This window comes from Podarcis tiliguerta (assembly GCF_965153285.1).
Source record: "Podarcis tiliguerta genome assembly, chromosome: 2".
Classification (NCBI taxonomy): domain Eukaryota; kingdom Metazoa; phylum Chordata; class Lepidosauria; order Squamata; family Lacertidae; genus Podarcis; species Podarcis tiliguerta.
Window position 1 is genome coordinate 91,399,993 of NC_139535.1, and position 11,810 is coordinate 91,411,802.

Consider the following 11,810-nt stretch of genomic DNA (forward strand, 5'->3'; position numbering starts at 1 on the left):
ACATATTTGGTTCTCTCTCCACCAAATTAGGTAGCCAAATGCTGATTAAACTTCCACATAGGAAAGAGACACTGATCCTTTCCTGATTTTTAGCTTGCCGGAAACCAGTAGAATGTCTTTTTGCTCAATGTTCAGACTAAAACTTAACATTAGTGTTACTTCAAAATCTTCAGGATATAAAGTCCTTCTTTGTTGTTTTCCATGTTTCCCACAGACATTTATATTCACAGACTGGGATGATCAGGAGCTACGTCTCAGGGCAGGTAAGCTGCTTCCCAAATTTCTGAAAGTTGTAACAGGTTTATATTTATAGGTGACACATGTTAAATAAATTTGCTGTCTTCCTAGGAGAGGGACAGTAGCTCAGTGATAGAGCATGTTTTGTGTGCAGTACACCCCAGGTTCCATCCTTTGCATCTCCAGTTTTAAAAAAGGGGATATAAAGTAGCAGGAAATATAAAAGACCCCTACCTGAGTAAACAATATTTGCTTCCGCACTGCTGCAAGGTCTGAATTCTGCTTTGCTTGTATCAGATGTCTATGTAATTCACACTGCATATTACCCAGAACATTTCTTCATATGCAAGCCCTCTTACAAATCATGCATCTTCCCCTGTTTTAATCATTTTTCTTTTATAGGGGACCATGTAATCAATACCAACTGCTCAGCTGTTCACACTCGCCAAGCTCTCTGCTGCAAGATGTCCGTGGAATATGATAAATTCCTAGAGTCTGGGCGAAAGTAAGTGAGAGTCACTATTTCCATTAGTGCCTATTTTTTAATTCTCCTTTCTGGCATCAGTGAGTTAGCATGAGCTACCTCCAGTACAACTGATGAGCATAAAAGAAACCAAATTTGTCTGAAAGGATGAGTAGCAAATCAAGATACAGTGATACCTCAGGTTAAGAACTTAATTCGTTCTGGTGGTCCGTTCTTAACCTGAAACTGTTCTTAACCTGAAACACCACTTTAGCTAATGGGGCCTCCCAGTGCCGCCGCGCCGCTGCTGCGTGATTTCTGTTCTCATCCTGAAGCAAAGTTCTTAACCCGAGGTACTATTTCTGGGTTAGCGGAGTCTGTAACCTGAAGTGTCTGTAACCCGAGGTACCACTGTACTGACTTCTGATCTAACTTTCTTCAGTTGAGAAGAGCTTCTCTACTTTTGCCTTCTCAGATTGTGGCCTCATTTGCCTTTTCATGGTTGATTCTGTGAGGTTGCCTTTCATGGTTGCCTTTTCATGATTCTGTGAGGTAGACACTTTCACCAAAGAAACCCTGGTAGAAAGAGCCATCTTGTAATGCCTTGTGACCTCCTCTGTGTCTCTCCATGTCTTGTTTTTTTCCTGCAGGTGGTTTTGTCATGTGGATGATGATAACTATGTGAACCTGCCCAATCTCCTGCATCTCCTGTCTGCTTTTTCACACAGCCAAGATATATATGTGGGGAGACCAAGTCTAGACCATCCAATTGAAGCAGCAGACCATGTTCGGAATGACGGATCAGTGAGCATGTTCTATAATTGAGTCTCTGTTATCTCAAACTGAACAAATCAGATTCTTGCACTCGCTATGTATTCCTCACTTAAATATCCTGGAAGTCCTCCCCCTTCTTTGCTCTTTACAGCCAGGTTTCCCCATCCCATTGCAGAATGCAACTTGGGAACACTTTCCCAACACATATGGTGCTCAGGAGGTTTTCTGCAGCTGCTTGCACTCAGAGTTAGACCCTTTCTTAGGTCTCATTATCTTATCCTATACTAAACTGAGATGGCAGTAGAGGGACGTGGTGTGTCATCTGTAATTCAGGTGATACTCTCTCGATTTGCTCACATCCCCCTGTAGTCTAAATATGATATCTTTATAAATTACACTCGGAGGGTTGCCAGCTTCAGATGCAAGCGACATAATTTCCACCCCTCTCTTCATATACTTCTCAGTGGTCAGCACAGCTACCTAAGGAAGTATTTGTGAAGTAAGAATTATATGGCTTCTGCTGTTTCCTAAGTCATCGCTACTCTGGGATGGAAAATCATCTTACAGAGGTGCCTTAGGAAAGTAGGCACCTTCCTCTGCTTGCAGATTCTGTCCTTCAGATCCATGCTTCATCCTTGTTGTGCTGTCGCATTGTGCTGCTCTTCAGGATAGCTCAGTTGGTAAAGCAAGAGACCTTTAATCTCAGAGTTGTGGGTTCGAGCGCCAAACTGGGTAAAATATTCCTGCCTTGCAGCTGGTTGGAGTAGATGACCCTTGTGATCCCTTCCAGCTGTACAATTTTACGATTCTATGATCTGTTGAGAGTCTTTGGATATGGAGATCAAACAACGTAAACATTCCTGATGCATGGATAGGATCTGACTTACCCAGGTGACCATAAAGCTGACAGAAATATTATTTGTTTATCTTGGTAGACCACTGCAAAGTTCTGGTTTGCCACAGGTGGTGCAGGGTTCTGCATCAGCAGAGGTCTTGCCCTCAAGATGAGCCCCTGGGCTAGGTATGTGCTACTTGGACAATTCTCTCTCTTTTTCTGCTGCCGTACTAGAATCTAGAAGATTTCATTCTCTGATTTATTGTCCTTTGACAGCCTAGGAAGCTTCATCAGCACTGCAGAGAGAATTCGACTCCCCGATGACTGCACCATTGGTTACATTATTGAGGGGCTGTTGGAGGTGAAACTCTTGCGCAGCCCCTTGTTCCACTCTCATCTGGAAAACTTGCAGCAGCTGCGTGGCGAAGCTGTGCTGAAACAGGTATGGACAAATCTTCCTTAATGCATGCAGATATCTCTTCCGCTTGCCTGTCCATCAAAATAGATACATGTATGTGGATTTGTGGCTGAAGCTATTCTAAGAGTTTGGTGTGTGTAACAATTTATAAAAGTACTGTAATACATATGCCTTTTCCAAAGGCTTGCCACAACCATGGAAAAACCAAGAAGGGGGAAATTATGGAAAACAAATATATCTCTACACATATTTAAATAACATACACTAATATGGCTATTATTATTATTATTATTATTATTATTATTAGTGAGGAAAGCCTTGAGGGCCTGAAAGTGGTGCAATGAATAAAAGCAGGGAACGCCACTGAACTTCAGAGCAGGCTTCGAAGAGGCATTTAAAAGTGGTAGCCACACCGCTGCTAACAGAATGGAGAAATGGAATGAATGAACAAGCAGGATGTAAAGATATCTAGTGCCAGGAGAGGGGTTGTGAAAGTATAATAGAATTGGTGGCTTGAGAAGCCCTAAATTCAGATCTTGGGTGGTTTGATGGTTTTGCTACATAATCTTTCTGAACTGTGACAAGTCCTAGCAGGTGAAAGTAAGAGGCAGAAACACTAATGACCTGCTTCATCCTGGTCTTCTTCATTCTGGGGGAATGTCCTTTTGACACATCTAGTCTAGGCCTAAGCTATGTTTGCATTATCCTGAGTGGCAGATAGGGATCACTCACCAGCACCTTATTTGTTCACCACTTATTTTTACATGATTTCTGCTATTTGTCTTGGAAATATCACAAGGCTACTATCCCTCCCTTGCCACTTCTGCATTTGCCACCTCCTTATTCTTGTATTGTTTGCCATGCTCTGGCAAGTGCTGTTTCTAAGCACGTGTTTCCCCCCCACTGTCAGGTTACCTTGAGTTATGGTGGTCCTGAGAACAGGCGCAATGTTGTAAGCGTGGGTGAAGTGTTCAACATACAGCAAGATCCAACTCGGTGCGTATGTAACCATTTTTCAAATGAAATCAATTTGCCTAACAAATCCAAGCACAAGAATAAGAAATGGCATTTCTTTGCCAGCAAAATATACTGACAAGTTATGGCCAATGTCCCTGCACTGGTGGCTTTGTATATTTCAGGCCAGATTGTGTTAACTCCTCTGACAGTTTCCAATTTTCTTTCTATTTGCAGATTCAAATCTGTCCACTGTCTCCTCTACCCTGACACTGGATGGTGCCCCAGTCTAACAGTGAACTGATATCTGTCCTAACATTCAGCAAGGACTTTTGCTGGTCCTTTTTTTTAAATGTGCAGCCAAAGCTGTCTTTGGGGAGAAAACGGAAGACAAGGTCAAAGCAAGTGTCGAGATGCCCTGACCACTATTGTAAATGGTCTTTGGACATATCTTTAGTCTTGAAGCACATCATAAGCTATATCTGCAATGCTCTTCTCACTCCTTTTCCGATCACATATATGTCATGTTAGCCAAACCTGTTTCCTATTGCATTGCATTTGTACAACCTCAGGAATGTTACAGTCTGGCACTGTAGCAATATAGTTGAGGGCTAATCTTCTTTCTACTAGAATGCTTGGAGTAAAGCACAAAGCTTTGTTTTAAGACTTCACATAGAAAAACAAGAGGGTTTTTTAAATGGAAAAATAGTGTAATCAAGAAGTTGTAGCCTGTTGTTTATTCTGCCTCAGCATCTATCTCCTTGTGGAACCACACTAGAAATGCTAGTGACTGCTTGCCTACTAATGATTATAAAGTAGACCAGTATTTACAGAGTGCATATTCTCAGAAATACCCTGAGAGGTGATACGATAGCCATTTTCAAATATCTGAAGGGCTGACACATGGAATAAGCTTTCCTCCCCTTTTTTTTCTACTCCACAGTGTAGTACCTGAACCAATGGATTCAAATTCCAGAAAGGAGATTCCAGTTAAACATTGGGAAGAACTTTTCTGATAGGGAGAACTGTTATGACAGTGCAACACACAACCTCAGAAAGTGGTGGACTATCCTTAATTGGAGGTTTTAAAGAGGTTGGGTGGCCTTTGTCAGGGATTTTTTTAGTTGTGATTCCTGCATTGTAAGGGGTTGAATTAGATGCCCATCGGGTCCCCTCCAACACTATAATTCTTTGATTCTATCCTGCTCCTGTGTTCCATGCTATAGCAGAGCCACTTGCCTTTATGGCCATTTGAAAGCTATCTTATACATGTACTGTATTTCACGTTTGCCTGGCTGAAAAACATATACATACACAAGTCCCCCACTGTTACCTCCAAGTCCCACACCTATTTGTCTTGAGCATTCTGTGCCCTCACTACTAACTAATATAATTGAAACCCCCATTTATCTTGGCTGGACCACTATACGTTTATTGCTTTTTGTATTGTAGCTTGTCTCCTCTTCTTGATGCATTCCACAATCAATATGCTGGATATATGAGGAAAGAACATTTGTTAACTCATGATGTATGTGATACTATTTAAGGACTTTTTCGATGATGGACTGGATTAGCTCTATAAAGGACGTTTTATAATCCTGGAACTGTGAATGTTTAATATTCTCTGCAATCAGTCTTCAGCTAGCATAGAATAAACTACAAATTTATACAGCGGTACCTCAGGTTACATATGCTTCAGGTTACAGACTCCGCTAACCCAGAAATAATGCTTCAGGTTAAGAACTTTGCTTCAGGATGAGAACAGAAATCGTGCTCCGGCGGCACAGCAGCAGCCGGAGGCCCCATTGGCTAAAGTGGTGCTTCAGGTTAATAACAGTTTCAGGTTAAGTACGGACCTCCTGAATGAATTAAGTACTTAACCTGAGGTACCACTGTACCATACTGGCATGGTATAACCCTGCTTGTAACTACTGTCGCAGCATTTGCCAAAAAGTTAAAAGGGGGTTGCATTTTGGGAAAAGGTGAAGGAACCCTGTGTGTGCAGCCCTGAGATGAAATAAGTAATAACTGAAATGTTGACAAACTATCAGTTTATCAGGCCTCTCAAAGAATCTATCCCACCTTTGCAACCATAAGAAAATGAAGGTACCACACATTCATTTAAGGAACTCATACTACTTTAATAGTCATGAAGACAGTTTGTTAAGGGCCTCTTAACGACTCTCAGCATCCTTAACAAACAACAGCAACAATTTATTTCTTATACCCTGCCCATCTGACTGGGTTGACTCTGCCATTCTGGAATGGGCTTATAATTGCCTCAGATCTGCCTTTCCTCATTGTTCATACTGCTTGTATCACAATAGAAATAAATATGCAACTCTCTCAAAAAAATTGGCAATGGGGCGATACTCAACTAAATTGTGTTTGGCATGGACCACCCACAGTACGATTAATAGGACTGTGCACTGGATTTGTCCTGAGACCTGAATCTCTAGCGCAAACCAAACTATTCAAAGGAATCTGGGCCTCATTTGAGTTTGATTGAGACAGCCCCAGATCTCTGTAGGTTGGATTAAGTGGCCCAGTGTCATCCAGGACTGTTGGGATGGGGGTGGGGCATCAGGCAGGAAGGAGAGGGAGTCTTGAGGAAGAAGGAGAAACCGCAAAAAGGAGGAACCTACTGGGTGGCTCAATCTTCATGGTGGAACAAGGTGCTCTCCTGCCAGGCCTGTCCTCCTTCCTGAAGCAGATCCTGTGTGGAGCTGGTCACTGCTCTTTTGCAAACAGCTTCCCTGCAAACAAGCTTCCTTTGTGTTCAGGGAAGCTGCTTAAGCAGCACCGCCAACTTCAAAGCCGCCTGCTCAGGGTTTGTTTGTTTTTTTAAAAAAAAACCTTAATAACCCAATCCTACCTCCTGAATTGCTTTGGGGGTGGAACTAGGGCAAGGTGAGTGGCCCCTGAGGTTCCACAGAGACAGTCAATTCAATCCAGGGGCCACAGGGTTGATTATTCAGAGACCTGATTATTAACATTGGATCTCACCCTATAGAAATAATGCAAATTATTTTTATGCACATTTGCATACTTATTTCTGAATTTGGTTTCCTTGACACCTAATTTCCCATTCTAGGCTATAGAGCAGGTGTTCTGTGGTGCTCTATGGATGCTGGACTCCAGCTCCCATCATCCTCAGCTAGTATGGCTAATGTGCAGGGGTAGTGGAAGTTGTAGTCCAACCCCATCTAGAGGGCACCATGGTGACTATCCCTGCTATAGAGTATACCTGCTTATTGTCTGTGCAGAGCACTGGCGAGAGGTGAGGTGCTTGGAGTGTTGAATTGTTTGTGCTTAATTAGACTGCTGCAGCCTCTGCTGCTATTTCTGAATGCAGGAGCATTCCCAGTGAAATCTCCCCCCCCCCAACCCACCCAGAAATAAATATTTTATTGTAAACCACCCTGTGATCCTGTGAAGAAGGGTGGTATAGAAATTTAATAAACGATAATGAGAAATAGCAATTTTTAGAAGTGTGTTATTTTTTTATTCTCAATCGTGAAAAACCTTGGAACACCCAACTGCCTCTCTACACAGCACTGAAGGAGCACTGAACCCAGTATAGCTCAGTTGTTGGAGCACGAGACTCTTAATTTCAGGGTTATGGGTTTGAGACCCACGCTGGGCAAAAGATTCCTACATTGCAGGGGGTTGGATTAGGTGACCCTTGTCCTTTCCAACTCTAGGATTCTAATAGCTTTTTATAAACACCACAGCTCTTAAAGTTTTAGTAAAAATGAGGAGTCGAGTCTGCAACTAGCTGTGATGTCTGATTGAGTGTCAGCAAAGGCTTAAAGATGGTTTTGAGGCACAGGAGAATAAACTCAAGCCTTGCAGTGCATAAGGTGGTGGTGTCAGTTTTCCAGACTTAATTGGGGCCTTAAGATCTTCTTCTTTGTTCACTTGTACTTCTTTTTGTACAAGTGTCAATTTGTCAATTTAGCCATGCTCAATTTGCTTATGTAAGAGTTTTCGCTTTGAGCAAATGATGTTGGCACTTACTGGTTTAGCAACTACCACATTTCTTTTCTAGAAAATGAATCTAAAAAATAAAGTATTTCACTGACTCTCCTTTCCTTCTGAGTTGCTGTACCATGTTTTTGAATGGTATTCAGGACTTAGTTAATATACCGGTACTTGCATCCTCATAATGGGTCCCTGCTGAAAACATGCATTTAATACATTTTCCCTATCTAAAATGCAATATTAGAATAAACCTACATGCTGATTATCTAAGAGATTGTAAGCATTTTGAAACCTTTTTAATGTACGTCTAAGAACTTAGAATGGTTCACATTCCAGTGCTTAATTTAAATGGGGGAAATGTATGTTTAGAAACAACCAGTGCCTCTTGCTGTGACTCAGTCACCCTGACCATGTGATAACAGTATTAATCTAATGTCACAGGAATGGTTTTTTCAAACAGTTTGACAAACGTGATTCAACTCTTAAGCTGTGCAAAAGTATTTTGCACAAAGTACAAAGTTACCATGGTTCCTTCCAGCATTAACTAAAGCCATAACAGTGTTTACCCATCTCTCTCTGTGTGTGTTTGTTTACCCATCTCTGAAGATTCTCCACAGTAGATGTCTTAACACACTGAAAGATACCAGTCTGTTCTGCCAATTTCTTCTAGTTGTTGCCAGGAGTTTATCTGAAGCATGTATTTCATCTACTCTCAAGCGTGGAGTAGTAAATGGCACAGAGAAGAGGGTCAGGGTGCGATGGCAAGATTTAATTTTTTTGTTAGTCGCTATCATTTAAACCTTTACAGCAGTACAGCCAAAGTGCATTAGGAATGGGCTATTATTGCTAGCAGGGACACCTGCATTTACATGAGTCATCTATGGAATGGGTCTGGTACCTGGCAAATGTAATACTGTACAAAGGCTAAGGGAGTCTGTATTGTTGCTGCTCCTCAATGGATTCTATGGTTCATTTCACTGTGGTTAAAATGCTAGTTTCAGGACTCCAGTTATTAGCCTTCATGCTCTCCCCCGTTGCTCTGCTCCTGCTGTGGTTGGGTACCAGTCCACTGCACAATGTTGTCCCTCAGGTGCTGCATGATGACTGTGGATTCCTTGTAATACTCTAGGCTGAGAGTCTCCAGTCCAGCGATTGCCTTATCGAACGCAGCCTTGGCCAGTTTGGTTGCCTGCTGAGGGTTGTTGAGAACCTCATAATAAAGGATGGAGTAATTCAGAGCCACAGCCAAAGCCAACGGATGAGTAGGTTCCAAATGCCACTGACTGATTTCCTGAGCCTCCCCATAAACTTTCTGCGCAGATTTCACAAGCGTCTCCTTGACATCGGGCAGGGCCACCTCAGCTAAGAAGCGGTAGTTGTCCCCTTTCATCTTCAGGTAAAATGCCCGGCTTTCATAATCTGTGTCACTGCAGTGCTTCAGCAGTACGTGGTCTAAGAGGCTGAGGATCTCCCAACACTCTGCTTCCAGCTCCTTCTTTATGGTCTCACGGTAAGCTTGTGCTTGTTCCTTCTGCTTTCCCACCCCTTGCTCCACGGAGTGCTTTAGCCGTCGCCAAGAAGAGCACCGCTCCTGTGTTAGGAGCTTGTAGGCCTCAGAAAGCAGGGTCTTCTCCTCGTGGGTTAGTGGGTCTTTCCCTTCCATCACAAGCTGCCTCATGGCAGTGGCCATGTCCTTGTACCTGCCACATTGTTCTGCTAGCTGTGCTGCCTGCACCAGCTGCTTGCGGCTCAACATTGACAGGGAGAGGCCAGCAGTCGCAGACTGGCCTGAATGGGCCAGGGGGAGATTCTAGCTGTGTGGCAGGCAGCAAGTGATGTCACAGGGACAGGAATGTTCTGGAATGTTCCGAAGCAGCCAATTTTATTTCCACAAAAAGCTGGGTGGTAGGGAACAGGAATCCTGCCGCCTTTCGAGTAGGAAATCATGTCAAGTGGCAGGCCTCAAGGAGCCTGTCATCTGTTGTGTTTGGAAATGTGGTGTGGTGTTCCAACACAAGTGTTACAGAATCAAAACACAGGCGATCAAAATCAAAAAGTGTCATGGCGCAATTGCACGAAATGTGGGTTAGTAAAGATAATGCCAGCCTTGTTACTAAGGCCTCGAAAGTTACTGGGGCCCTTTTTACAAATAAGAATTAGGCTGGTGAAGAATAGCAGGCTAGAAGCACAGCTGGCAGGCAAAGGAGAAACGTTGTCACCAGTCTGCTGTGTTTGTGGAGGCTGCAGAGGCGGCTTCACTTCCTCCCCATCCAAGCTAATTTCCACACTGACAATGGAGGCCATTACTCCCCGTCCTCCAAGTATGGAAGCTGAGTCACTTGACAAAGGTGAAACAACGCTCTGTCCCTCCTCGCCTATGTGGAATTCCTGGTCACCATTGGTGACCAAGGAGGGCTTTATCAGTTGCACCCACCCTGCTTACAGAATTTGTTCCTTATGGAGGCTCACCTGGGCCCTACATTGATGCATGTGTTTACTTATGTTGTGAACCCCCTCTAAGATCCATGGGTGCTGGGCTGTATAGATATTTAATGACGGTAATACTTTATTATTAAGTTTAAATTAAATGATATTGTGTTATAGTGTGCACCCCCCTGATATGTTTTATGATATGGTGCTGCAGAATACTTGCTTCATATAATTAAATAAAAATATTCTCCTAGGCTTTTTAACCTGATATTTCACTGCTGTTTGTTTATTTTGCTGCTTTATTTATTTATTTATTTGTATGAACTACCTTGGACATGCATAAAGATAAATACTGACTGCACACTGATTCAGAATCCAGCAAATACGATATCCAGTAGCTTGTTTTCAGTGATGATGATCTGGGTTCACGGAGCAGGTCAGAGCTGAGAACTGTCTTTTTTATTTTTATTTTTAAGAGGGGGTGTCCAGTAACAATGGGATTATGGAAGTGTAAGAATGGACCATTAAATTACTGGAGACCAGAAACGTTTACCTGAGTGTTGCCAGTAAGAATCACCCATGATCGGTGTCCCTCAAGGCCAGTTTATTTTATTTGAGATCATTTATGAAGATGGGTAAAAGCTCAAAGGGGCCAGCGTGCAAATGAATGGAATATACCACACTCAGGTGAACTTGGGTTTTTATTTATTTCTTTCTTCTAGGCCAGGGGTCTGCAACCCGCGGCTCCGGAGCCGCATGTGGCTCTTTTACACCTTTGCCGCGGCTCCGGGGCAGATACTAACGAGGGGAGGAGGCGCATTGTGCGCCCCGACACTCCCCACTGTGGCGGGCGCTGTACTGGCTGTGACGTCGCATGGCGGCGGTGCATGCATTAGTCACGCACCGTCCTGACGTCACCTTCCCGCCCGCCCGCCCGCCCACTACATTGTAAGGGGCATGTACGCTGGTCACTGCATTGAAAGGGGGCATGTACGCTGGTCACTGTTTTGAAGGGGAGTGAAGAACACACACACACACAAAAAGGTAACTTGTTAATTTAACGTTTGTTTCTATGAGGAGGAGTAATTCTGAGGGGTCAAACAAAGAAATAATAAAAAGTGACAAAAAGGTTATTTTTATAATGATGAGTTTTGCGGCTCCCAGTTGTTGTTTTCTTCGGAAACAGGTCCAAGTGGCTCTTTTTGTCTTAAAGGTTGCAGACCCCTGTTCTAGGCACTTGCTTGAGGCGAGGCAATTTAGCAATTTGAGGATTAACAACACCCAGTGGCCAACACTAAAGGGCTGCCATAAACCGCTTTCCTTCTCAGCCCTCCCGACCTGCAATATGAGGTTGATAGTAATAATATTAAAAAATGAATTACATTGACAGGCACGTGTGACATCCTCTCCGGTCCCGCCTCACCCCGCCTGCAAAATGGGGTAAAAATGAAAACAAAACACCGTGGACAATATCTGTGCAGGGCAATTTTTAAGATGTTGCCAGAAAACGTTGCAAATTGAAAGAAAAAGAATGACCGGGACTGGGGAGAAGGTCCCCATCCCTAGGGGAGAGGGAAGTCTTCGCATTCGCCATTGCCTCTTAGGGAACAGCAGCTACAAAATTCAGAGGGGAAACATGGCGTCAGAAGTAACGGAGCAGACCCAATTTTAGACAAAGGAAAGGCTAGTCTGCTACTGTTTACCTCTGTGTGGGC

At 43.3% G+C, this 11,810-nt stretch overlaps 2 protein-coding genes across 3 annotated transcripts in view; one reads left to right on the top strand and one right to left on the bottom strand.

The window, feature by feature from the left end:
• The window catches only part of RFNG (RFNG O-fucosylpeptide 3-beta-N-acetylglucosaminyltransferase), a 10,973-nt gene extending 3,810 nt beyond the window's left edge, over positions 1-7,163 (top strand). For both annotated transcript variants that reach the window (XM_083430208.1, XM_083430209.1), the window contains exons 3-9: positions 215-263; positions 640-742; positions 1,351-1,504; positions 2,410-2,495; positions 2,586-2,751; positions 3,638-3,723; positions 3,919-7,163. In XM_083430208.1, coding sequence (XP_083286334.1) covers positions 215-263; positions 640-742; positions 1,351-1,504; positions 2,410-2,495; positions 2,586-2,751; positions 3,638-3,723; positions 3,919-3,985 — 711 coding nt within the window. In that variant the 3' untranslated portion in view covers positions 3,986-7,163. The remainder of the gene's footprint in view (positions 1-214; positions 264-639; positions 743-1,350; positions 1,505-2,409; positions 2,496-2,585; positions 2,752-3,637; positions 3,724-3,918) is intronic.
• On the bottom strand, positions 5,802-9,488 carry LOC310672676 (14-3-3 protein gamma-like). The gene has a single exon (XM_083430221.1). The coding sequence runs from the start codon at positions 9,419-9,421 to the stop codon at positions 8,678-8,680; it is 744 nt and encodes a 247-aa protein (XP_083286347.1). The 5' UTR covers positions 9,422-9,488; the 3' UTR covers positions 5,802-8,677.
• Positions 9,489-11,810: the final 2,322 nt, after the last annotated feature.

Excerpts from the sequence above, each read along its gene's own strand:
- LOC310672676 (XM_083430221.1), bottom strand. The coding sequence starts at position 9,421 with ATGTTGAGCCGCAAGCAGCTGGTGCAGGCAGCACAGCTAGCAGAACAA.